General features: G+C 48.2%; 1 protein-coding gene across 1 annotated transcript in view; it reads left to right on the top strand.

Annotated features, from left to right (window-relative positions):
• Nucleotides 1–27,961, top strand: part of LOC132583623 (trafficking kinesin-binding protein 1-like) — a 103,956-nt gene that overhangs the window by 18,546 nt on the left and 57,449 nt on the right. The window contains 2 exon segments of the mRNA XM_060255242.1: nucleotides 1,705–1,842; nucleotides 15,621–15,815. Coding sequence (XP_060111225.1) covers nucleotides 1,705–1,842; nucleotides 15,621–15,815 — 333 coding nt within the window.

Genomic DNA, 27,961 nt, shown 5'->3' with positions numbered 1-27,961 from the left:
GGGTACGATTAGCAAAGTTACATATAGCTGGTGGGCAGCGATTAAGCATACAAAATAGCACCCAGTCAGAATCTATGCCAAAATAGTATAATTAACAAATTGAAAGAGCAACCAGTTTGGTTTAGGTACCATTGGTTGCGTTGGACAATAGCAAAGTCAATAAACATGCCAGAACTGCAGAGTGCTGGTGAGAGAATCACAGACAATAAATGAGGTCTGCTAACTGGCCACCTGGATCAGTTCTGAAGCCTAAAATAATTCAAAGCTCTCTGCCCTGATTACATAGCAGGGCACTGATCTGATCTAAGGAAAGCCAGAAGTCAGTTCCTGGGACGCTCGTTTTATTTGATTTACTGTATTTATACCCTTTGTTTCTTCCCAATAGGTGCCCAAGGTGGCTTTACATCGTTCTCCTCTCCTCCATTTAATCCTCACAACAACCCTGTGGGGTAGGATAGGCTGACAGGGTATGAGTTGCCCAACGTCCCCTAACAAGTTTCCATGGCAGGGTGGAGATTTGGACCTGGGTCTCCCAGATCCTAGTCGTTATATCACACTGGATGTGTTCTGAATTAATAATAAAGCCTCTGATTATGTGCCGAGCATATTCCTCCCACCACTGACTAAGTACTCGCTTCTCCTTGGCCCTGATAGGGTTTCCAAGCCAGAAGGTACCAATTCTAAGTGAGAGAAGGAAGGGAAACTGCCATCCAGACTCTAGGATGTAGGGTTGCCAGCTTTGTCTGTGAAATTCCTGGAGATTTTGGTGTGGCTCCTGGGGCAGGTGAAGTTTTTGGAGGAACTTCAGCAGGGTACAGTGCTTTATAGTCCACTCTCAAAAGCAGTCATTTTCTCTTTTTTTCAGTATTTTTTTGTGTGTGCATGTGTTTGTGTTCCTGGAAGTCGTGGTGACCTCTGGCAACCACTACTGGGGGCTTGAATGTTTTTCAGAGAGGTGGCCTGTATCTGCTGCCTCTGCGTCCCGGCCCTGGTATTCCTTGTAGGTCTCCCTTCTCAGTACTTGCCAGGGTCAGCCCTGGCTCGCTTCTGAAATCAGGCTTGCCTGGGCAATCCAGGTCAGGGCAAAAGCAGTCTTTTTCTCCAGAGGAACTAACTTTGGCTATCTCGAGATTAGTTGTAATTCTGGGAGATCTCTAGGCTCCACATGGAGGTTGGAAATCCAGCTTGGATCCCATATGCAGCTTACAGACATCAACACATGAAGCTGCCATATACTGAGTCAGACCACAGCTCTATCAAGGCCAGTATTGTCTACTCTGACTGGCAGCTCTCAGTCTTTCCCACCACCACCACTATTAATACTACTACTTCCTTCCTTCCTTTCTCCTCCTCCTCCTTTTTCTTCCTGACCCATTTAACTGGGGATGATAGGGACCGAATTCAGGACCTTCTGCATGCCCAGCAGATGCTCTCCTCAGCGTCATAGTTCCTGAGGGGCTTTCAGGCTGGAGCAAAGAGGCGAGGGGAAATCAAGATGACTCAGTCTCTTTCTCAATTCCTGAATAAATTTCGTAGTTCTATTGGACGGCCTGAGTTCTCACTCTGCTCCCCACCCTGATTTCTTCCTTCCTTTCTTTCCTCAGGCGCGGAGCAGAATTTGGGCCCTGGACCGACTTCCCCTCCCGAGGCCCAGTGCCGAGCTTCTTGCGTGATAGCCACATCCCCCCCTCCCCGTGACATCAGCCAAACTGGACACATCCGCATCGGAGGGGACATACCTGGGCCTTTCCAAGAACCACTCACTGCTTCTTCTCAGCCAGGAGCCAACAACTTCGGCCTCCACAGAGCGGCGAAAACACCATGATGCAGCCACCCTCACTGGTGGGTATGGCTGGGAAAGCATGCTCAAACATACCTCATGGTAACTGGGGTCAAGCCTCCAGGAAGCCCAGGGGCAAACCAGCTTTATAGTCGTTCGCTCTTTCCAGGGAAGCCTGAGAACTGTAGTTCTGGGAAGGAAGGTTATGGACCTGCACCAAAGGAGTCTGTGGGCCCTCTGCAGGGATGCCAGCCTCCAGGTGGGGCCTGGGGATCCGGTGGAATAACTCCAGTTCCCCTGGAGAAAATGGATGCTTTGGAGGGTGTCATTATGGCCCACTGAGGGCCCTGTCTTCTCCAGGCTCCACCCCCAAATCTGCAGGAGTTTCCCAACCCAGAGCTGCAACCCTACCTCCCCATCCCTTGCTGGTGTCCAGTGGGGACCCAGGACCGGCCTTAGACTGTCTGGCACCCCCCCCCCCCCCGCACTGATAAAGTCACCGAGTCACGTGGACTCTGCTGAGGTCCCTCCCCTCCCCAAACTCTGCCGTCCTCAGGCTCCCCCTGAAAAAATCTCCAGGTATTTCCCAACCTAGATCTGCCAACTCTGGTTATAAAACCCTTCTTTCCTAGTAGGCTAAGATTGAAGGAGGGCCAATTCACACATTACAAAGGCGATGAGTACTTTGGATCAGGTGCGTTCTGGGAATTTGGTGGTTCCCATGGGTGGTGGACTCAGTTCAGATTGCAATCACAGCTTGGGGCAGGGGTGGGATTCTAGTGGGAGCTCCTTTGCATATTAGGCCACACCTCCCTGATGTAGCCAATCCTCCAAGAACTTACAAAAAAGAGCCCTGTAAGCTCTTGGAGGATTGGCTACATCAGGGGTGTGTGGCCTAATATGCAAAGGAGCTCCTGCTAGAGTTCCACCTCTGGCTCGGGGTATGCGTGTTAAGCCTTCCCAACTGGTGCTTTTTCATATCCTGAAACAGCCTTGGGGTGACTCTCTATTTGCCACATTGGGGAACCGGAATTAGGGCTGCCCTTGGAATTTCACCTCCACACTACAGAGATCAGTCCCCCTGGAGAAAGTGGATGGTGGACTCCATGGCATTGTAACCCACTGAGGTCTCTGTCCTTCCCAGGCTCCACCCCCAAATATTCAGGAGTTTCCCAACCTGGATCTGTCAAACCTGCCAATGCAGGGGTGGGGGGGAGGGGAGGGAGGGAGGGACAGGCAATCCCATAAGTATCACTATTTGTAAGTTTCCCCAAAGAGGCAAATAGTGGCTCCCCAGTCATGTTTCAGGTCAAGAAAATGATGTGGGTGTCCGTTTGGTGTTGTAGTTATGTCAGCGGACTTTTATCTGGGAGAACCAGGTTTGATCCCGCACTTCTCCGCATGCACCTGCTGATGTGCCCTTGAGTCGGTCACAAGTTCTCACAGAGCTGTTCCTCTCAAGAGTAATTTCTGTCAGAGCTCTCTCAACTCTACCTACCTCACAGGGTGTCTGTTGTGGGAAGGGAAAGGAGATTGTAAGCCACCCTTTCACGTAGTAAAGGGTGGGGTATAAATCCAATCTCTTCTCTTCTTCTTAGTGGTGCCAGTTCTAGGTTGGGAAATATCTGGAGGTTTGGTGGCGGGGGGTGAAGCCTTGGGAGAATGGAGTTTTGGGAGGAGTGGGTCCTCCTCAGTGGGGTAGAATACCCTCGAATCCATCCTCTGAAGCTGTTATATTCTCCAGGGAAACTGATCTCTGTAACCTGGAGATTGGCTGTGATGCCAGGAGATTTCCAGCCATCACCTGGAGGTCAAAAATAGCTTAAAGCGTCACATTTCACGTATTCATACATGGTGCGTTAGCTGTTTTTGATATTCACTTACGCCATGGCCCTTCGGCAATGTTATTACCTGGAGGTTGGCAGCACCAGCGAAGGGAGAGGCTCAAGAACCATCTCCTAATACACCACAGCCCAATCCGAATCAAGCCTAGGCGTGGCTGAGAATTAGGTTCTGAGCACAGAACTCCCAGAAGATGTCTAATCGAAAGCCCTTGAGGCGGCTGCAAGTTCCTGGTTATATACGAACTGGCCCTTAAAAACCTGCCCCATTACCTGTCTTCGGGTTGAATCTAACTAAGTCAGTGCAATTAAAATCATGATATAAATCAAATTTGTCTGCACTAGTTTATTGCTTTGCCCCGACCTAGGTGGCCCAGGCTAGCCCGATCTTGTCACATCTCGGAAGCTCAGCAGATTTGACCCTGATTAGTGCTTGGATGAGAGACCACCGAGGAAGCCCAGGGGTGGCAGCCAATAGCAAACCACCCCTGTTCATCTGTGTATAATTGTGGTCACCACACCTTAGAAAAGATATTACAGCATTGGAAAAAGTCCAGAAAAGGGCAACTAGAATGCTTAAAGGGTTGGAACACTTTCCCTATGAAGAAAGGTTAAAACGCTTGGGGCTCTTTAGCTTGGAGAAAGGTCGACTGCTGGGTGACATGATAGAGGTTTACAAGATTATGCATGGGATGGAGAAGGCAGAGAAAGAAATACTTTTCTCCCTTTCTCACAATACGAGAACTCATGGACACTCCGTGAAATTGCTGAGCAGTCAGGTTAAAACGGATAAAAGGAAGTACTTCTTCACCCAAAGGGTAATTAACATGTGGAATTCACTGCCACAGGAGGTGGCGGCGGAGGCTACAAGCCTAGCCAGCTTCAAGAGGGGATTGGATAAGCATATGGAGCAGAGGTCCATCAGTGACTATTAGCCACAGAGTATTGTTGGAACTCTCTGTCTGGGGCAGTGATGCTCTGAGATCATGGTGCTTGGGGGATGCACAGTGGAAGGGCTTCTAGCCCCACTGGTGGACCTCCTGATGGCACCTGGTTTTTTTGGCCACTGTGTGACACAGAGTGTTGGACTGGATGGGCCATTGGCCTGATCCAACATGACTTCTCTTATGTTCTTATCTCTTGCCTTGAAACACCCCATGAGGGTGGGACTCTTGACAGCATTTCCCACCACCAGCGTATTGCTTTCGCTTGATTGAAAATTGAATGCAATCTTCAAACAAACCTCAAGGGATACACAACCTATTCCTTTATTAGTATTTTGACTGTATTCTAGAAAATGATTGCATATCTTGCAATAACTTGACGTTTGTGAGCCTAGATCTGGTCTCCCTCTTACAATCTGCAGGCACCATTGGCTTTTGTAGAGAGGTGCTGGCTGGAGAATGGAGGTTTCTAAGACAAAGAGGAAAGGGCAGACGGCAGCAGAAAAGGAATGCTGGAAAGAAACATTTCTAGTGTTGATTCCAAAATATTTGCGTCTGCAAAGGCGACACCTGATTCCCTTCTTGTTTAAACTCCTAATCTCTCATGCTCTCAGTCTTCGATGTGCTAATCCCTTTTCCTGCAGGCAGGTCTTCTATGTCCTAAATTTCTGCCTAACAAAGGGCACATTTTCATCTGCTGAAACTGCACTTCTTGTGTCGCTGTTAGAGACCCCGGCTTGCCAAAAAAGAAACGGCAGACCTGTTTGCCAGCATGGAGTCAACCAGAAAACTTACTTTCCCCTTGGGACAGCTCGAAGCCTTTATTTTACTCAATCAGTCCGAAGGGAAGCAAAGCCAGGAATTCTCTTCACAAGTGTAGGCCTGCAGTTCTCCCAGAAGCCCTAGCAGCGGTTGGCAGTTCGACTCCAATCACAGCCAAGCTGGCCAACTTTTAATCTCCGAAGCGCTTGTAGTTGGGTGGAGCTTTCAGTTTGCTGGTTCTGGCAGGTACAGGAGGCTGAGCTTGCATCTGGGAATGGTGCATGAAAGTGGACCTTAGTTCTTTCTACCTGACTGCGTTTTCCTAGCAGTTATTGGTGTCCAGCGAGTCTTTCTACTTGTAGCCACCATGCTGAATCAGAGAAAAATGGGGTTTTCTTCTTCTCCAGACTGAAGAGCTAAGGCAGCATCGTGTTACGTTTCCCATTAATCCAGGGATTCCCTGCTTTCCATATGAGGGGGAAATCCCAGGTGGAAACTGCCTCTGTTTCCCTATCTTTCAGTTTTCTGCTGCCATTTGCCTCAACAGAAGGACTATAATAAAAATAGCTTGCTGCCAAGCCACAACTATTCCTTGGCGGTTTCCCATCCAAGCCCTAACTGTGGCTTAGCTTCCAAACTCTGATGAACTCCGCATAGTCTGGGATATTTGGGTGTCAGAAAGACCACACATATGGCAATACCACGCAGCCAGTGTTCCCTCTAAGCTGAGCTAGTGTGAGCTAGCTTACAGTTTTTGAGCCTCCAGCTGACACATTTTTTGTCTTAGCTCAGGAAGATGGTTCCCAGAGCAAACTGATTAATGCAGCAGCCAAATCTCTCTCACAACATTAACGCCAGGAGCTCACAAAGTGGAATTTTTGCTCACAAGACTCCTCAGCTTAGAGGGAGTATTGCATGCAGCAGGGCTTTTTTGGTAGAGAGAGCTTGTTTGCATATTAGGCCACACCCCCTGATGCCAAGCCAGCCGGAACTGTGTTCCTGCTCAAAAGAAAAGCCCTGCCATGCGGCAGAGTGTCCGCTCAGTCCTTTAGTGCGCAGGCATGGGCTATCCAGCTCAAGAAGGGGCAGAAACTGAAAATGCCAGAGTCAACCCACAACATTCATGCTTTACTCAACACTAGTAGCTGGCTGAAAATTCAGGCAGGTCTCGGAGGTTAGAAAGCAGACTCAAGGTAGGTTTCTTTTTCTTTCCCCGCTAATCAGTGAGCAGATCCATTCATCCCTTCCAGCCCTTCTCCAAGCTTGGCAAGATCATTGTGGTGGCTCTTTAAAATTCAGCTGAGCTCTTTCCAAAAACATGTTGGGTGAGATCACAGGAGAGATTTGGCCAGACCTAGTCATGCCTCCCCTCCAGATTTAATGTGCACAATCACATGCACACTTCTGCCCACTGAGTCCTGCCTGTACTTCGTTTTAAGACTGGCTGGGACTGGATTAAATGGCTACTGGGAACTTCCTGGTAGAAGATCTCTAAAACACACGCAGGGTGCATTTCCTGGTTGTCTGAATGGCCAGTGCGTGCGATGCAACCATGCCACATGTGCAGGGGCAATCTGAATGCTCCTCTTGCGCATGCACAGCCCGTGCCTCTCCCAGCGGCAGGGTGGGGGCTATGTGATTGCTGTGGTGCACATCAAAGAGCACCAGCTTTTTCAAAGCCAGGATAATGCTACGCAGGGGTAGAATTCTAGCAGGAGCTCCTTTGCATATTAGGCCCCACTCCCCTGACGTAGCCAATCCCCCAAGAGCTTACAAGGCTCTTGGAGGATTGGCTACGTCAGGGGTGTGTGGCCTAATATGCAAAGGAGCTCCTGCTACAATTGGACCCCTGCTGCTGCACCAAATTCCCACCTGTTGAGAAGAAGGTGACATATGTAAGTGCTTGAAGCAAAAACCTTGCCTTCTGTATAACGCAGAATGTTATGTGTATATATATATACCCAAATGAATCCTTAAGACACTCCTTAAGATAGGCTAGTCATAAGACCATAAGAAGAGTCCTTGAAGGATCATACCAGTGGTCCATCTAGCCCAGCATCCTGTCTCACACAGTGACCAAGCAATTCCTCTGGAGGGCCAACAATGGCACAGAGGCCGAGGCCTTCTCTGATAAGAACGTAAGAAAAGCCCTGTTGGATCAGACCAGGGGTCCACCTAGTCCAGAATCCTGTCCCGCATAGGGGCCAACCAGTTCCTCTGGACAGCTAACATCGCTATCCAGTACGATGCTTTTTTAGGTCAAATAAAATGCCTGGCGTTCTATGCTGTTACATGTACAATTAACACATTACAAAGCCCTTCTGTTGCCCTCATGTGCCATTGGTAAGATGCGCGCTGGAAAATCCATGCTGGAGATGTAGTTTTCAGGCACAAGGGGGATCGCAGGGCAAAGGAGCTGAAACCTCCCTCACAGTACCGTTTTCCCACCTTGAAACGGCCCCTGGGGAGCTGCTGCTTGGCCCCTTGGGGAGGCTTATATGTACTGATTGATGGCTGTGCACAGGGATTCCCCAATCGGGCAAACAAAAGTTCCACAGGGGTCATTTCAGGTCAGCTGATGCTAGCCCTTCCGCTTGCAACGCTGTGGTCCTGATCTGGACCGGATCCCCATGCTCACGGGGTTTAGGTTCCGAGGCTGGAACTTCCGGACCGCATCTGTCGACAGTCCACAGGAGAGCAGCACATTGAGTTTGTAATGTGTGAATCAGATCTGGCTGGCCTCTTTCCCTCTCCCTCTCTAATTCGGAAAATCTTTGTCCTTCATTCAGCTGCCTCCCTCTGCCACAAGGGGGCAGAAGATTTCTTTTGTTGGAAGAGAGCAGGCTGGTAGAAGCATTTGGTTGTGTCTGTTTAAAAAATTGTACAGTGTCCCTCAAACACGCACAGCCCCATGCATACAGTCTCATGAGCCGTGAAAGAAAGACTCTGACCTGAATATCCACGAACTCATAGCCTCAGATCTGATGACAATCTATTTTCCTCTGCTCTACATACACACTATCCTTGGGCGCTGGGAGAGACGGCAAGACAGCTAACTAAAGATAAGGAAGAGCAGAGAAATAATGGCTTTCTTTGCAGGGTCTTTTCCAAGCCATTATACAGACCAAAGCTTCCCCCCTCCCTCCCCCCACCCCGTCTTTCACACACACAAAGTTTAATGCTTATAGAATGCTGGCAAGAGTTGGTGTGTTGATTCTATGAATAATAACGACAAGCTTAGTGAATGGTAATTAGCATTTATGTAGAAATTTATATGGTTCAAAGCACATTTCATAGATGATTCCAGTCATGCATGCCATGCATCTCACATGACAAAAAGCTGTCTGTAGTGCAAATCTTTCCAGGCGACTCAAGCAAGTCAGCCAGGTTGCGTGCTGACCCAAGGAAAGCAGTTCTCACCCCCTCACCTCTTCATTTTTATTAAAGGTCTATAAACATGGGTTTTTAGGCATTTCTCTGCACTTGTATGGTTTTTGTTTTTTAATATCACTAGAAGGTTTATGGAATGGGACAAAGCTTAAAGGAACCAGAAAGATATGGAACCCAATGCATTATAATGTTCAAGAGGCTTTGCTTTACATACCCCACCATTGCATATGTGTGAAAGAGCCACCTCTGCCATAGGATATAATGGAGAATTGATCCGCAGGAATCTGGAGCTCTGGGGGGGGGGGTGTTTTGAGGAAGAGGCACTAAATTTGCAGCATAGGCATCTGATGCATATTTTCTATCTTTCCTGCCAACCAATGAGGGTGGGGATCAAGCTGGTGTTCAAACATGAGATGAAGAATTGCATCATAAATGAGCAAACCGAGTTTTACTGAGACATTGGGTGGGATCCTGATTCCTGACCGCTTGTTTGCTCAGTTTCCTGTCTCACCATCCTGCTTTGTCCAGCATAGACTTTTCCAGTGGTCAAATGTGACCTTTCCTCCCGCTTTTCACTACTGGAACACCTTGTTTCCTTGTTTATACACTGTCTTTCTCCCCAGTGTAGCCCCAAGATAGCTTTGAAACTGTTCTTCTCTCCTCTCCTCCGTCTTACCTACACACCAACCCTATGAGGTTAGGCTGAGTATATGACCGCTTCAAGGTCACCCAGCAAGCTACCAGGGCAGTGTGTGGATTTGATCCTGGGTCTCCCTGATCTGAGTCTAACATTCTAATTAGTACTCCATGCTGAATCCAGCCTGGTACCTTGCCATGTTTCTGGGGTTGGCAACATGACCTCCATGTGAGGCTTGGAGATCTCCTGCTATTACTGATCTCTTGACTACAGAGATAAATTCCCCTGGAGAAAAATGGCCATCCTGGAGGGTGGGCGCTATGGCTTTGTACCCTGCTGAAGTCCCTCCCCTCCCCAGGCTCCAAACCCCTCCCGAGGGTTGCTAGATCAATTCAAGAAATATCTGGGGACTCTGGGGGGTGGAGCAAGGTTGTGACAAGCATCATTGAATTCCAAAGGGAGTTCTGACCATCACATTGAAAGGGACTGCACATCTCTTCAATGCCTTCTCTCCATTGGAAAGAATGAAGGATAGGGGCACCTTCTTTTGGGGCTCATTGTATTGGACCCCCTGGTTCAATCCTTTTGGAATTTGGAGAGTGTTTTGAGGAGAGGCATCGGATGCTATGCTGCAAATTTAGTGCCTCTAACTCAAAAAAACAGCCCCCCTAGAGCCCCAGATACCTGCTGATCAATTCTCCATTATATCCTATGGCAGAGGCGGCCAAACTGCGGCTCAGGAGTCATATGTGGCTTTTTCACACATATCGTGTGGCTCTTGAAGTCCCCACAGCCATGTTAGCCAGCTTGGAGAAGGCATTTGTCTCTTTAAGATTTTGAATAATCTAAATTTGAATGTGTTAATCTTAAGAGTCCTTGGCTGCTTTTAACTTGTGAGTTGCTGTAATCGCAATGGCCAGTGGCTTTACGCAATGAATTTTTACTGAACTGAACTCTTTAAATTACTTCTCCGAGGAGAGTCAGCTGGCAGCTTGGAGAATGCATTTAAAGTTGTTTTCGTTCCACCTCTCCCTCCCTCCCCATCTGTTTCCTTCCTTCTGTCCGTTTATCTCTCAAACACGGGATGTTCCTGTCTTGTGGCTCTCAAACATTGTGTTTATTCTATGTGGCTCTTACGTTAAGCAAGTTTGGCCACCCCTGTCCTTTGGCAATCAGTCTCCATAGGGAATGATGGAGTGCCCAGCAGACATTCCCCTCCCATCCGCTTTCTGATGACCCTGAAGAGAGGGAGGGAGGGCCTCCAAACCGGGAGATCCCCTGTCCTCACCTGGGGATTGGCAACCCTACCCCACCTCCATATCTGCAGGCTTTCCCCACTCTGAGCTAGTTTGGTTGGTTTTTTGGTTTTATTAAATTTATACCCCGCCATCCCCACCAAGGCAGGCTCAGGGCGGCTAGCAACCCTAAATGTGTCAGCCATTTTCTCCCCCACCATTGCCCCTGAAAATGTGTGGGCTTGAGCTAACCTTTGAACAAGATAATGCATGGGATGGAGAAAGTAGAGAAAGAAGTACTTTTCTCCCTTTCTCACAATACAAGAACTCGTGGGCATTCGATGAAATTGCTGAGCAGCCAGGTTAAAACGGATAAAAGGAAGTACTTCTTCACCCAAAGGTTGATTAACATGTGGAATTCACTGCCACAGGAGGTGGTGGCGGCCACAAGCATAGCCACCTTCAAGAGGAGTTTAGATAAAAATATGGAGCAGAGGTCCATCAGTGGCTATTAGCCACAGTGTGTGTGTATATATAAAAATTTTTGCCACTATGTGACACAGAGTGTTGGACTGGATGGGCCATTGGCCTGATCCAATATGGCTTCTCTTATGTTCTTAACATGGAATGTAGAGATCCGTCTTGCAGAGGTCCATTTTACATTCCAATATTTCAGTCTTCAAGGCAAACCTTGCCCTGTAATACATTTCCCTCCTTCTGCTGAAACAGGTGCACAAGTGGAGCCAGTATCCAAAGCCATAATGTAATGCAAGGGTGGCCAAAAGTAGCTCTCCAGATGTTTTTTGCCTACAACTCCCATCAGCCCCAGCCAGCATGGCCAATGGCTGGGGCTGATGGGAGTTGTAGGCAAAAAAAACACCTGGAGAGCTACCGTTGGCCACCCCTGATGTAATGTATCCTGGATGTGCATGCTGAATTTCATTCCAATATTTCAGTATACTGTATTCTAGAGAGAGGTTGTGTTACAAAACAAATGCCGGGCCTATTAAACCAATGACCTCATTTTGCTCAGCCGTCGAGGGTGCTAGGGCAAGGGACGTTGTCGTTTCCCACCCAGGGACAGTGGCTCAGTGGTAGAGCATCTGCTTGGGAAGCAGAAGGTCCCAGGTTCAATCCCTGGCATCTCCAGCTTAGAGGATACGAGGGAGCAGGAGATGTGAGAGACGGGACGGGGAGGGACGGTGGCTCAGTGGTAGAGCATCTGCTCGGGAAGCAGAAGGTCCCAGGTTCAATCCCCGGCATCTCCAAAAAAGGGTCCAGGCAAATAGGTGTGGAAAAACCTCAGCTTGAGACCCTGGAGAGCCGCTGCCTGTCTGAGAAGACAATACTGACTTTGATGGACCAAGGGTCTGATCCAGTATAAGGCAGCTTCATATGTTCATATGTACCCCACGAAACAGTGTGAACTGTCAGATGGGGACGCCGATTCCAGAGGGCATATCCCTTGCCTGCTTTTAAACGCTGCATCTGTGTATCACTTTAAAAATGTCAAACAGACTCCTGAGCCAAAACAAAAATGGCACCTTGAGTTTTCACGTTGTGTGTGAAAGCCGCATAAGTTGGCACTGTCGCTTTCCAGTCCTGGATTTCTGAAATTATTATTATCTACTTAATTTCATTGCGTGTAAAAACTGCCTAAGATGGCACTGATGTTTTCCGGCTCCATGTATTTCCTAGTTCTTGTCCATCTAACTTACCTGGAATTAGGTGGACAAGAACTAGAAATACATGTCCTTTAGTTTTATGTAGACTTTCAGCAACAGCAATTAACTTTAGGCAACTTTTATTGCTGTCCAGACCAAATGGCCTTCCAATTTATTACACCATCTGATCCTCACTTTGTATCAGTTTACACCCTTAACCCACCAGCTACATGTGTTTCAGCCCACTGTACCTTGTCCCCTCGTCCGAAGAAGTCTGCATGCATACGAAAGCTGACATTCTGAATGATATTTTGTTGGTCTTAAAGGTGAAACTGGACTCCTCCTTTGTTCTAATATTCCCCAATTCCGCAAGGCTTGTAAAACAATACTTTTTCGAGTGGCCTTCAACTAAAGTATAAAGCTGTTTAACATCATGGTATGGAACTTAGCACCAAAATTGTTTACAAATTGTTCAATATTCAAAGTGCAATTGTTAATTTTAATTGATCTTACTGTAATTGTTTTTAGTGTTTTATGGGGTTTTTTTGTTTGTTTTATTGTGGATATTTGATGTTGTTAGCCGCCCTGAGCCTGCTTCGGCGGGGAGGGCGGGATATAAATGCAAAAATAAATAAATAAAAAATAATAATATCTGACATAGTAGCTAACATTAGCTACCGTCCATTCGTCGGGGATGGAGACAGATTTGAGAGACAGACTGCATACATTGCATTCTCAGCCTCTTGGAGATCAAGTATAATCCCAGGAGATCTCCAGCAACCACCTGGAGGCTGTCTGACAGTCTTAACTTGAGCCACCAATAAATTTGTTCTACCACCTTGAAGTTACTGAGATCCCTTTCTCATACAAGTTTTCCAGGGAGGCTGTTCTAGAATGCTAAGCAACCCATTGCCCACACATCCCAGAATGAGAATCCCCTTTTTGAATCACATATGTGACTCACATGACTGATAGTTTTTTCTCTTTGTGGGATTGCCAGCCCTCCAGGTGGTTCCCAGAGATCTCCTGTTTTTACAACTGATCTCCAGCTGACAGAGATCAGCTCCCCTGGAGAAAATGGCTGCTTTGAGGAGTAGACTTATACCATGCTGAAGCCTCTCCCCTCCCCAAACCCCACCCTCTCCCAGATCCACCCCCAAGTCTCCAGGTATTTTCCAACACAGACCTGGCAACCCTACTCTTCTGTTATTTCTGTGCCTGACTGGCCCTTCTCTTGTGCCTCTGTGTCAGACCCAGAGGCAAGAATAAGACAAGTGGAGTTCAAGATCCTTATTCCAGCATCGTAGGCAGATACAGGCTTTGTCGGAACTGGCTTTCCCGCCAGTTCCTGGCACTTATAATCCCTCACTCTGACCGTTACAATTCAAGCCAAGCATGCTAAGCCAAAGCGGGGAATTTGCACAGGTTCGCTAGTATTCAGTCATCACCCCAGGTGCCCATTATCACCCCTTAGTTACATCTCCTCCAGCTTTTTGACCTTGGTTGCATAGCAACTAGCCAGTTCCCAGACATACTACCCTCCCTTCTGATAAGCGGCGGGGATGCTTCAAAGCTAGCATAGTACAGCATTATACAATTATACACTGAGCATATATGGTAAGAGGTTACACATTGAATATATATGACAAGAGGAACAAAATGGAAGAAGAAGAAGAAAATATTGGATTTATATCCCGCCCTCCACTCCGAAGAGTCTCAGAGCAGCTCACAATCTCCTTTACCTTCCTCCCCCGCAACAGACACCCTGTGAGGTGGGTGGGGCTGGAGAGGGCTCTCACAGCAGCGGCCCTTTCAAGGACAACCTCTGCCAGAGCTATGGCTGACCCAAGGCCATTCCAGCAGGTGCAAGTGGAAGAGTGGGGAATCAAACCCGGTTCTCCCAGATAAGAGTCCGCACACTTAACCACTACACCAAACTGGCTCTTGACACTCTGGACACATAAGGTTTTAGTAGACAGGTTATATTAACACCAAGATGAGTGGAGTGGGGGCCAGAAGCTTCACTGTCTTAATTTCTGTGTGGTTCAGGTGGGTGGCCGTGTTGGTCTGAAGCAGCAGAACAAAGTTTGAGTCCAAAGCCACCTTTAAGACCAACAAAGTTTGATTCGGGGCATAAGCTTTTACGTGCATGCATACTCCTTCAGATACTGCCAAAAAGTCACAGGAACTGCCAGTTAACCGCTAGTAGCCTTATCTAGTGCAATTCTAAGCATGTTTACTCAAAGCACGTTCTGTTTTATGAAAGGGGACTTTTGCTTTCAAGGAACAGTGCATAGGATTGCAGCTTTATGCTTTGTTTCCCCCATATCTATACCTTGACCCATACAGTTGTCAGCTTGAGGTTGGCAAATACCTGGTGATTTTGGAGGCAGAGCCTGAGGGAATAGGGTTGCCAATCCCCAGGTGGGGGCAGGGGATCCCCCGGTTTGGAGACCCTCCCCCCGCTTCAGGGTCGTCAGAAAGCGGGGGGAGGGGAGGGAAATTATTCCCTAGGGAGATTTATTCCCATAGAAAATAATGGAGAATTGATCCGCGGGTATCGGGGCTCTGGGGGGGGTGTTGTTTTTTGAGGTAGAGGCACCAAATTTTCAGTATAGCATCTAGTGCCTCTCCCCAAAATACAACCCAAGTTTCAAAAAGATTGGACCAGGGGGTCCCATTCTATGAGCCCCAAAAGAAGGTGCCCCTGTCCTTCATTATTTCCTATGGAAGGAAGGCATTGAAAAGGTGTGCTGTCCCTTTGAATGTGATGGCCAGAACTCCCTTTGGAGTTCAATGATGCTTGTCACAGCCTTGATCTTGGCTCCACCCCTAATGTCTCCTGGCTCCACCCCCAAAGTCTCCTGGCTCCACCCCCAAAGTCCCCAGATATTTCTTAAATTGGACTTGGCAACCCTATTGAGGAAGGCAAGTTTGGAAAGAGAAGGGACTTCATTGAGGTTCAGTGCCATAAATTCCACCTTCCAAAGCAGCCATTTGCTTCAGGGGAACTGATCTCTATCGCCTGGAGATCTCCAGCCACCACCTGGAAGTTGACAGCCCTAGGAGGGCAGGATTTGGGAAGGGGTTGGAACCTCAGCATGGTACAATGCCATAGAGCCCATCCTCCAAAGCGACCGTTTTCTCCTGGGGAACAGATCTTAGTCGTCTGGAGATCAATTATGACAGTGGGAGATGTCCAGGTTCCCCCCTGAATGTTGGCAACCCTATGGGTATGTTTGCTCAGGGGCTATGCAAGTACAGGGTCTGTGGCAGGATCTGGCTCCAGATCAGAGCCCCCTGACTCCCTGTCCCCTGCACTGACCCCACTTTCTTTCTTTGCTCTCCCCCAATCTTGTCCCTCAAGAGCTCTGTGCTAGCACCAACGTTCCTGAGGTGGAAATCATTAGCCTTCTCGGGGAACAGCTGCCGCTCTACCAGCTCCGGGCAGACACAGTATTTGGCTATGACCACGGGGATTGGATTCACACCCCTCTCGTGGCCCCCGATGCCGCCAGCCGCCTTACCCCGCAGCAGACTGAGGAGACCCTGGACTATTTCTGTAAGTAGCCTATGCATGGGGTAGGAGGTGGGAGGAAAGGGAATGACAAATGTTGGACGGGATAATGATAACACTTGGTATTTCTTTGTACGTTTGTTATTTCTGTAATCTTCGCAACAAATTGGCAAGGAAGGCCCATGTGATTTCTGGCACCTTGTTACAAAATGGTGGAGCACAGTCTACAGGGATTCTGGGTAAATGAGAGCCACCTAGTGGATGATCGTAGTTGAGCTTAAATTTGAAGAAGGGGCTTCCCAACTCCTAATTCCTGCTCTTGACTATTAAACACCAGTGATAACCCATGTGCAGGGCTCCCAGATAATTGTATAGTATGTTTAATTTTCTCACACATTCTCAAGTACATCTATATGGGCCAGACATTTGTTCTGAGAAGGAAGGAAGGAAGGAAGGAAGGAAGGAAGGAAGGAAGGAAGGAAGGAAGGAAGGAAGGAAGGAAGGAAGGAAGGAAGGAAGGAAGGAAGGAAAGAAGGAAAGAAGGAAGGAAGGAAGGGAGGGAGGGAGGGAGGGGGGGAGAGAGAGAAAGAAAGAAAGAAAGAAAGAAAGAAAGAAAGAAAGAAAGAAAGAAAGAAAGAAAGAAAGAAAGAAAGAAAGAAAGAAAGAAAGAAAGAAAAGAATTCTGAGGATACTGAATCTCACACATTTTCTTTTTGTGTTTTAACAATTTATTGATAACATATGGTTACAAAACTTAAGTCTAAATTTTCTATACTAACCCATATGATATTTCAATCCCCCCTCCCTCCAATGTTTGACTTCCCCGAAGTTATAAATTTAAGTTCAATACTAAAGGTACCGCTAACCAATCAAAGTTCAATATTCTTTTTTTTCCTCATTAATACTAAAAAATTGTCCAATGTCCTTTTACATTCTACTCTTTCTCCATATATCCTTTAAATTTCTTCCACTCCTTTTTGAATATATCTAAATCACAGTCTCTTAAAGTTCTAGTTAGTTTGTCCATCTCACTCCACAATAAAACTTTCACAATCCAATCCCATTTTTCTGGTATTTTTCCTTGCTTCCACAGCTGCGCAGACAATGTCCTAGCAGCTGAGAGCAAGTACCAAATTAAAGTCCTGAATCTCACACATTTTCAAACATAGTTATATGGGCCAACTTCAGCTCTAAAGAAAAACTGCTTTGAAGATGCTCAAAGTACAATGTGTTTTCCTCATGTTCACCAGACTGTCTTATCAATCACAATCCTAATGTGCCTGTCCTCCCAGGTAACTCAGGCTAGCGCAATCCCAACAGATCGTGGAAGCTAAGAAGTGTGGGCCTTGGCTGGTATTCAGATGGGTGACCTCCAAAGAATATCAGGGTCGTGACACAGAAGCAAGCAATGGCAAACCACCTCTGAAACATCTCTTGCCTTAAAAAACAAATCTAACTTGTCACTTAGCGGTGCATAACAGTAAAAGAGCTAGAACTTCCAGCTGCTGGACAATCTTAGGATCTCTTGGCTATTTGACACACAATGCCATATGATAATTAACTAATCCTCCCAAGCATTTTCTTGGGTCATTTTTGGTGCCCTGGGCCTGAAGCTCACCTGGTGCCCCCTTGTCTATGTGACATCTCCCCCCCTTCCCCGCTTGCCTGTCTGAACACACTTGCAGTCACGAGAGGGATGGAATAGAGCCTTGGGCGACGAAGCAAGGCTGCCTACTTTCCCTCCTTTGCTTCCAGGGATGGGGCAGAGGAAAGCAGGCCAGCTGAGCTGCTGTGCCCACCTTGAAGGGAGAGAGGCAGGCTGGGCCAGCCACCACACTCTCAACAAAGCAAGGAGGAAGATTTGTTCTTTCCAGTTTGGTGTAGTGGTTAAGTGTGCAGACTCTTATCTGGGAGAACCGGGTTTGATTCTCCACTCCTCCACTTGCACTGCTGGAATGGCCTTGGGTCAGCCATAGCTGTGGCAGAGATTGTCCTTGAAAGGGGAGCTGCTGTGAGAGCCCTCTCAGCCCCACCCACCTCACAGGGTGTCTGTTGTGGGGAGAGAAGATATAGGAGATTGTAAGCCACTCTGATTCAGAGAGAAGGGCGGGGTATAAATCTGCAGTCTTCTTCTTCCCCCTGGGACACTAGAGGGTAGGCCATCCCTGGCCCAAGACCAGACCACGGGGGATATTTATCTCCCTGGTCCTAGCCTCATTCTCTAAGCAGACGGAGCAAGGTGGGTAGCGGTGCGAGTCTGTCTGTAGCAGTAGAAAAGGGCAAGAGTCCAGTAAAGACTTAACAGCATTTGTCCAGGTGGGTACCCATACTGGTCTGAAGATGAAGAAGAAGATGATATTGAATTTATATCCCGCCCTCCACTCCGAAGAGTCTCAGAGCGGCTCACAATCTCCTTTACCTTCCTCCCCCACAACAGACACCCTGTGAGGTGGGTGGGGCTGGAGAGGGCTCTCACAGCAGCTGCCCTTTCAAGGACAACTCCTACCAGAGCTATGGCTGACCCAAGGCCATGCTAGCAGGTGCAAGTGGAGGAGTGGGGAATCAAACCCGGCTCTCCCAGATAAGAGTCCGCACACTTAACCACTACACCAAACTGGCTCTCCAAGGAATACAACAAAGTGTCTAGGGGCATCTCTACGATCAACACATAGATCTATATGAGGAAGCGTGCCGGCCCGCGAAAAAATACATCCCTTGAATAAAACTTGGTTGGTCTTAAAGGTGCCAGTGGACTTGAACTTTTTTCTAGCATCATTTTTGGCAGGGCATGAGCTTTCGTGAGTCACTGTTCGTTTCTTCAGATCCTAAGCAGGGTCACACACCCTTCTAAGCCCAAAGATTTCAGTGTACCTGGAAGGGTGTAACTCTGCATAATGGTGCTCTGTAATCTACTGCACCAGGGCTGCTCCTATATTGCACATGTATTGTCGGGCTCAGTTCTGTCATTCAGGAACCGACATGAAGCATCACAGAGCTCTGTTTAGAGCTCTGCTGGTGGCTCTAAACGAGCATATTCCTTTCTCCCCTGCTTCCCTTCTTCAAACCTGCTCACCAGGTTGCTGGGAGCTAATCTTGCTTTAATAAGGTTGGCCTAGGAGAGTTCCGGACTGTTCTAGAAAATCCCTGCTATTTTGAGCGTTGGAGTCGTTTGTACCCACTACTCGACCTTCCTGTTGCCAGAAAAGGTTAGGGAACAGTACAAAGGTGTGATGGCGGGGAGGCTCTCTCTGAAGGAAGGTGAACGAGCAGCATGGAAGTAGAATTGGGCCACCCGCATTTCATTTGCGTGCATTTCAAAGGGAAACAAACCGGTGTTTTTAAAGGGCCTGTATTTTTTCCCTTTTAAAATGTAAAACAGCAGATCAAAGGAACCGGCTCTAAATTGCAAAACTGAGTGGTGGTTGAAGGGTAAAATCCCATCTGTCTTCCCTGCACGACCCCTGAGGCAAATTGAGGCTGCCCAATACTACAGTTTGCATTGCACGGACAGAAAGAGATTCGCAATCTTTCTCTCACCACTTTGAACCTAGAAGTCAGTGACCAATTTCCCACTAGCCTCATGCCGCTCTCACGCTCCTCTTCTCCACGGGGCTTCCATCGGATGTCACACTACCTGCCTCGGGGCTGCAACTCGCTTTGCCTTTTTCGTGCGGCAAACAGAAACTGGTTTTTAGAGGGCCTTGCTGTGCGAAAGAGGCGGAGTGAGGTGCAGCCCCAGGGCAGATAGCGTGAAATCCGACAGAAGCCCTGCGGAGAAGAGGAGTGAGAGCGGCAAAAGGCTAGCGGGAAATCGTTCAGTGCTTCCTTTCCAGAATTTTTGTTCATACGTTACTTGCAGTGCCCATGCTAGTGGCTCAAACCCATTCTTAAGCCCACAGTTGTGCGGAGAACCACCTTGTGAATCATGAATCCGGATAGATTGCAACAAGCGCTTCTGTCTCTTTCCTCAGCTGTTGTGTTCACAAAAATCACAGCCATCTTTATGAAGCAAGGATCCACACGAGACTCTTCTTCCCATAGGACTGGCTTAAACATTATTGTTATGTACTTGTTGTAAGCAGGGAGGCAGTCCCAGAAATGTATTTTCCCAGGGCTTTTTTTGAGCAGGAACACACAGGAACGCAGTTCCGGCTGGGTTGGTGTCAGGGGGTGTGGCCTAATATGCAAATGAGTTCCTGCTGGGCTTTTTCTTAAAAAAAACCCCTGCGATGAACAATGATGACACCAGGGTGTGTGGCCTAATATGCAAATGAGTCCCTGCTGGGTTATTTCTACCAAAAAAGCCCTCTATTTTCCTCTCAAGATTGTCCTTCGCAGGTCCCCCTTTCTCACTGCTACATAAATGAATGAAAAAACAGGACAGGGAAATGGTTTTGGAAATCATTGCAAATGCAAAGTAACACACTCCAGCTGTGCCGTCTTTTGTCCCCAGCTTCTGTGGGGACATCGTGTTTCCCCTCTTAAACTTTCCCCAGGATAGCTCAGAATCCCTCCAATTCTGACAGTGACACACCAGCTTGTGCTTCCTGCTGGACTGGGCTGTCCCAGTCTGCATCAAAATGTCGGGAATAATCTAGATCGGGGTGGCCACACTTGCTTAGTGTTAGAGCCACAAGGAATAAATGGCAGATGTTTGAGAGCTGCAAGACCTGAATGCCAGATGTCTGAAAGCCACAGGACAGGAAGCCACAGGACAGGCAAATAGATAGGGGAAGGGAGGAAGGAGGGAGAGGTAGAAAGAAAGCAGCTTTAACTTCAACTGTATTCTCCACGCTGTTGGCTGACTTGGCTTGGAAAAGTGATTTAAAGAGACAAATGCCTTCTCCAAGCCGGTCAGTGGGGCAGTGGTGGCTTTGAGAGCCACGCAATATGTGTGGAAGAGCCACATGTGGCTCCTGAGCCACAGTTTGGCCACCCCTGATTTAGATTGATTCCTCACTAGCAGTTTCTCCACCGCTGGGCTTCTGCTTTCCCTGGCTCAAGCAATCAGTTCCCCACCAGTTGCTGCGCAGGTGCATTTTGATTGGCGGATCCCTACGATTTTCCTCGCGGTTTCTTGCTCTTCTTTTTCGGAGAGCAAGAAACCACAAGGGAAACTGGAGAGAGCTGCCGATGAAAATGTGCCCACACAGCAAATGGAGGGAAATTGATCGCTTGAGCAAGGGAAAGCAGAAACCCAGGGGCAGAGCAACTGCTAGTGAGGAATCGGCCCTAGATACCTCTTATGAAATATTGAGTTAGATTTTCTGGACTAGTTTTTTATGTGAAGGCAGAAGAATATAATCTTCTTCGTGGTCTCTGTGCTTCACACCGATGGGATATAGTGCACCTGCACCGGTTCCAATTGGTACTTCAAAGCTAATTCTAGAAGGATTTTCGCGCCCTCTCCAGTGGTCATGCGCACGGGTTCCACCACACATGCGCACTGTGATGGGCATGAGGATCCCGCCGGTTCCTTTCTGACCGCCGTGCAGATCGATTCCCTTTTTGTACACTCATCGGTACTCACCTCGCCTTCTTCGTTTTTCAGAGTGTTTGGTCGATTTTTCTCTCCAAGGACAGAATGAGTAGGCACATTGATGAACACGGGTTATTGAGGAAGACTCAGCATGGGTTCTGTAAGGGAAGATCTTGCCTCACTAACCTGTTACATTTCTTTGAGGGGGTAAACAAACTTGTGGACAAAGGAGACCCGATAGATGTTGTTTACCTTGACTTCCAGAAAGCTTTTGATAAAGTTCCTCATCAAAGACTCCTTAGAAAGCTTGAGAGTCATGGAGTAAAAGGACAGGTCCTCTTGTGGATCAAAAACTGGCTGAGTAATAGGAAGCAGAGAGTGAGTATAAATGGGCAGTCTTCGCAGTGGAGGACGGTAAGCAGTGGGGTGCCGCAGGGCTCGGTACTGGGTCCCATGCTCTTTAACTTGTTCATAAATGATTTAGAGTTGGGAGTGAGCAGTGAAGTGGCCAAATTTGCGGATGACACTAAATTGTTCAGGGTGGTGAGAACCAGAAAGGATTGTGAGGAACTCCAAAGGGATCTGTTGAGGCTGGGTGAGTGGGCGTCAACGTGGCAGATGCGGTTCAATGTGGCCAAGTGCAAAGTAATGCACATTGGGGCCAAGAATCCCAGCTACAAATACAAGTTGATGGGGTGTGAACTGGCAGAGACTGACCAAGAGAGAGATCTTGGGGTCGTGGTAGATAATTCACTGAAAATGTCAAGACAGTGTGCGTTTGCAATAAAAAAGGCCAATGCCATGCTGGGAATTATTAGGAAGGGAATTGAAAACAAATCAGCCAGTATCATAATGCCCCTGTATAAATCGATGGTGCGGTCTCATTTGGAGTACTGTGTGCAGTTCTGGTCGCCGCACCTCAAAAAGGATATTATAGCATTGGAGAAAGTTCAGAAAAGGGCAACTAAAATGATTAAAGGGCTGGAACACCTTCCCTATGAAGAAAGGTTGAAACGCTTAGGGCTCTTTAGCTTGGAGAAACGTCGACTGAGGAGTGACATGATAGAGGTTTACAAGATAATGCATGGGATGGAGAAAGTAGAGAAAGAAGTACTTTTCTCCCTTTCTCACAATACGAGAACTCGTGGGCATTCGATGAAATTGCTGAGCAGACAGGTTAAAACGGATAAAAGGAATAATAATAATAATAATAATAATAATAATAATAATAATAATAATAATAATAATAATAATAATTTTTTATTTCTATCCCGCCCTCCCCGCCAGAGCGGGCTCAGGGCGGCTCACAACATAAAATAAACACTACATCGGTTTTACATTATAAAACATGGTTAAAACAGTTATAAATTATTAAAATTAACATAACATAACAACATGGCGTTATAAACATTAGATTTGGTAGACTTCTAAGAATAGGACATTAAAACATTTCCAGCAGCATGCCTAGCTTTGTCATTGATTCTGTCACTAGTTGAAGGCCATCCTGAAAAGGTGGGTCTTACAGGCCCTACGAAATTGATCTAAACATCTTAGGGCCCTCACTTCCTCAGGAAGTTGGTTCCATAGTAGTGGAGCAGCGACAGAGAAGGCCCGATCCCGGGAAGTACTTCTTCACCCAAAGGGTGATTAACATGTGGAATTCACTGCCACAGGAGGTGGTGGCGGCCACAAGCATGGCCACCTTCAAGAGGGGGTTAGATAAAAATATGGAGCAGAGGTCCATCAGTGGCTATTAGCCACAGTGTGTATGTATGTGTGTGTGTGTGTGTGTGTATATATATATATATATATATATATATATATATATATATATATATATATATATATATATATATATATATATATTTGGCCGCTGTGTGACACAGAATGTTGGACTGGATGGGCCATTGGCCTGATCTAACATGGCTTCTCTTATGTTCTTATGTTCTCCTGAAAATAAGGAAAGAAACCTTCAGTGGCAGGGTAAGCACTATTACCCAGACCGCCCCCCCCCCCAATAAAGGAAACAACCCCCTACCCACCCCAGCCCCTTGGACGGCATGGTCACTTGGCACCGCATGGAAAAACCTTGAGGGTTCTTCAAAAGGTGCAAGCGGTGTGGCGGTAAAATCTCCCCTCCAGACGCTCACGAACTTTGCTTGTTGTGCCTCAAGGAAGCCCACCGACCAGACTCTTGCACACTGTGCAAAATTCTCGAAACAGACGAGAAAAAATTGGGCAGAGAGACTCAAAACAGCCCTCATGGAATCTGCACTTACCGCGCAGTCCACGACTCCGTTGCAATCCAACTGCAGGCTAGCTTCCACCTCGACTGCTATGCCCCCCGCTCAATCCAATGCTGAACGGTCGGTGACAAAATGCTCAACTCCAGCGTCCAAATCGGAAGCCTCCACTTCTGCAAAAAGATGCAGGGAGGACAAAGAGTGTAAGAAGGAGAAAAGGCGCAAGAAAGACTCTGCTAAAAGCTCGTGCCCACCTCCATCGTCACAGAGCCCGAGCCCGGCACTGGAGAAAATACCACCACTCCAACTTCTGCATTCTCCGATACACCAACTGTCGGAACAGAAGGGACAGAAGGGAGGCACTCAGGACACCAGCTTGTCTGACTTCGAAATCAATCTGACCCAGCAATCATCCAGATCTACCTTGTTGGGATCGAACAACTCTCCCACACAGCCAGTGAACCCCGCACCACAGGACACTCCCTCAACATCGAGGACACCCAGCCAAACCCGGAGCACCTGATGCCAAAACAACTGGAAGCACTGAAACCTCCACGTTGGGATCCACCACAGTGGCCCTACATGTACGGGACCTGCCCCATGCCATTTCCCTGGATGCCCCGCTTGTACCAAGAGTGGGACGCATGCTCAATGATGTCTCACCACTCCAAGCATCGAGACCGAGACAGGCCGCCACCTGAGGTGTCGGCACCGAAGAAACCCAGACGGGATTGTACCCCTCCACCACCGAAGCCGACCCTGAAGCCGAGCACTCCTCCTCGATCACCGGGGCTCTCAGAAGGCGAAGTGACATCTTCTGACTCAGAGGCTGAGCCCAATCAGTCCGAGCACCCAGAGACCAGCACGGAAACCTCATCACCTCAGCAACCTCTGGAGGAGGGCTCCATCTCCCCCTCCGAAGATCTTAGCGCCTACAGCGATTTCATCAAGCAGATGGCACAAGCCCTCTCACTTTCGGTATTGCAACCGAAACCCACAATAACAAACATGGTCTTCGACATCGTGCAAAAGGACGCTTCGACGTCGATAGCTCTTCCCATGACTTCTGTACTTCTCCAGGCTGCCAAGTCGCATTGGGGAAAAAGCAGCTTCTACACCAATCTCCTTGAGGAGGATTGATCATGTGTATAAGATTCAAGAAGCCGAAGTCAGTTTCCTCTTCAAGCACCCTAAACTAAACTCAGTGGTAGTAACATCCTCCTCCAAGAGCAAGAAGACGCACTCTTCACCCCCTGAGAAAGAAGAGAAGAAACGGAATGGGCAAGAAGTTCTACGCTGCTGGAGCGCTGGGGATAAAAAAGGCCAACTACGCGGCCTACATGAGCGGTTATCAGTACGCCCTGTGGGAGAAAGCTACACAGTTCTCCTCACTGCTGCTGGAGGACAAACGCCAAGATTTCAAACGCCTTCTGAAGGAAGGGATGTTGGTCATAAAACAACATGTCAACATGGCCAAACACTCCTTGGACATCTCTGCTAAGACGCTTATGTCTGCAGTCACCCTCCGACGGCACTCCTGGCTCCGAGCGACAGCGCTCTTGACTGACATCAGATCTCAGGTCAAAGACCTACCATTTGAAGGTGAGGGCCTCTTCAGCTCTACCACAGATACCCCCCTCCAAGAGCTCGATAAGAGCATTAAAACATCCTGAAACTTAGGAGTCTCTACATCCTCCAGACCACAGAAGCAGAAACCGTGGTCCAAACCCTGGTCTAAGAAATCGTATTCCAAACCATCTCCAGACTGGCCATGGTCCCCCCGGTCACAACATAGCAATCCAGACCGGCCTACGGAACAAAACAAAAGTTCAGCCTGACTCATCGACCGTCGAAGCACAAGGGCGCCAAGTCAACCAAACAGGGTCTTTGACTTTACCTTCCGAGACCCTCCTGCAACCCAACCAATCCGTCTCTACCCGTACTTACCTGCCTGGCAGAGGATAACCTCCAACCGGTGGGTCCTCACGATCATCCGAAAGGGATACCGCATAGAATTCCTTCCGCTTCCTACTCCCTCTGGCATCATTGTCACACCTCCAACACCTGTCCTGTTGGAGGAAGTACAAAACCTCATCACCAAAGCAGCAATAGAACCGGTCATCACACCCACCCACAACAGTGGTTTCTATTCCCGTTATTTTAGTGTTCCCAAGAAAGATGGGGGACTATGCCCCATAATGGACCTCAGAGCAATCAACACATTCATCGTCTACAAAAAGTTCTGGATGGTATCCCTGCAGAACATCTTGCCTCTTCTTTGGGAGAATGCCTGGATGGCCACCATAGACCTCAAGGATGCATATTTCCATCAATCCATTCATCCTTCATCTTGTCCTTACCTCCGTTTTGCCATTGGGGACCAACGTTTTCAATATACGGCCCTTCCCTTTGGCATCTCTACAGCTCCCGGAGTGTTCACGAAGACTATGGTGGTCATCGCAGCACACCTACATCTGCAAGGAATACTAATATTTTCTGTACATCGATGACGGGCTGGTGGTCGCGAAATCCCCTCAGCAACTCCAGGACCATCTACAATTCACTATGACACTACTACAGGACTTGGGGCTCCAAGTCAATCGGAAAAAGTCACACCTCACGCCTTCCAATCGGGTGCAATTCATAGGGGTGATCCTGGACTCATCTCTCTGCAGAGCGTTCCTACCCTCCGACAGGATCCTTGCGATACAAACCCTCATCCACACCATCCGTCTACACACAGTCGCCACAGTGCTCCAGATCCAACGACTTCTTGGACTCATGGCATTCATGACCTCGGCCCTGCTGCATGCATGGCTGTGCCTGAGACCGCTTCAGGTGTGGTTCATCCGTGTGTTCAACCCGTCCAGACACCTCCAGTCTCGCAAACTCACCATACCACCATGCGTGCTGCACTCCCTGACATGGTGGGAGTCAAACCACAACCTGGGACGGGGAGCTCCCTTCGAGCTTCGGACTCCCTCCAAGGCCATCACGACAGATGCTTCCCTCTGGGGATGGGGAGCCCACCTAGCAGGGATCTGCATAGGGGGCCCTTGGGAGCCACACCTCTTACACTGCCACATAAACTTTCTAGAGCTACTGGCTATCCGGTACGCTCGCCTCTCCTTCCAGCATCTGATTCAGGCCCAGGTGATTTCCGTACTGATGGACAACACCACAACCCTCTACTACATCAACCAGCAAGGAGATATAGTCTCCCTCCAGTTGTGCAAATTGGCCATGGACATATGGGACGACTGTCTGGCGTGTCAGGTTCACCCGATTGCCTCTTATCTCCCAGGCATACAGAATGTAACAGCGGACTCCCTCAGCAGAGGAGGAGTGTCCTTTCACGAATCAGAGCTAAACTGGCTATACCTGAAACCTCTCTTTCAGAAATGGGGATACCATTTCTGAAAGAGAAGTCGCTCCCGTTTTCGCCACCAGGGAGAACAGAAAATGTCCAGCGTTCTGCTGCAGAGGGGGTGCGGACCCTCTAGCGCTGGGGGATGGGCTCCTCTACCCTTGGCGCCACAGACATCTTTACATGTTCCCTCCAATACCTCTAATGACCAAAGTCCTGCACAAGATAATGGAGGAACGGCCAATGGGCATTCTGATTACCCTGTGATGGCCGAGGCAACATTGGTTCCCAGCTCTGCTTCGCCTCTCCAACCAATCGTGGCACCAGTTCCCTCCAGTGCCAGACCTCCTGCTGGTACACGGTGGTACTGCACCACAACGTGCCTCAGCTGAAGCTGACTGTATGACAACTGCCCTGACTCAGCTGTCAGATGGGATACAGCATGTCCTGCTCAATAGTCATCAGCCATCCACCAGGAAGTCCTGTGCAGCAAAGTGGGAGGCCTTTGTCCGTTATTGTACACGCTGGGGAGTTCATGCACCCCAGGCGGACCTTACACTAGTTTTTGGTTTCCTGCTCTCCCTCACAGACGGAGGTCTGAGTCACTCATCCCTCCGAGTGTATCTGGCAGCCATTTCAGCAGCACATGCAGAGCTGGACGGTTTCTCGGTTTTTATGCACCCGTCCACTAAATGGTTCCTAAAAGGGCTGACTCGCCATTTTCCTCCGTCTCGCAAACTGTCGCCAGCATGGGATTTACCCCTCATGTTATCCAAGCTGACAGCAAGGCCTTTTGAACCCATGGCTACGTGCTCACACCAACTCTTGGCATGGAAGACAGCCTTCCTAATAGCAATCACGTCCCCACGTCGCGTGGGGAAATTTCAGATGCTACGTTGTGACCCATCTTATCTCACCTTCACCCCAGATGGGGTGAGCCTGGTCCCTGACCTGAACTTCCTACCAGAGGTCATTTCAGAGTTCCACTTACCAGCAGACATTGTTCTGCCTACCTTTTTTCCTGCACTCTCTTCTCACGAGGAGAGGAGATTGCATACTTTGGACGTTAGGCAAGCCCTGTCCTTCTACCTCCACAGGACAC

This window comes from Heteronotia binoei, chromosome 15 (assembly GCF_032191835.1).
Source record: "Heteronotia binoei isolate CCM8104 ecotype False Entrance Well chromosome 15, APGP_CSIRO_Hbin_v1, whole genome shotgun sequence".
Classification (NCBI taxonomy): Eukaryota; Metazoa; Chordata; class Lepidosauria; order Squamata; family Gekkonidae; genus Heteronotia; species Heteronotia binoei.
This window is presented reverse-complemented; position numbering and strand designations above follow the sequence as displayed.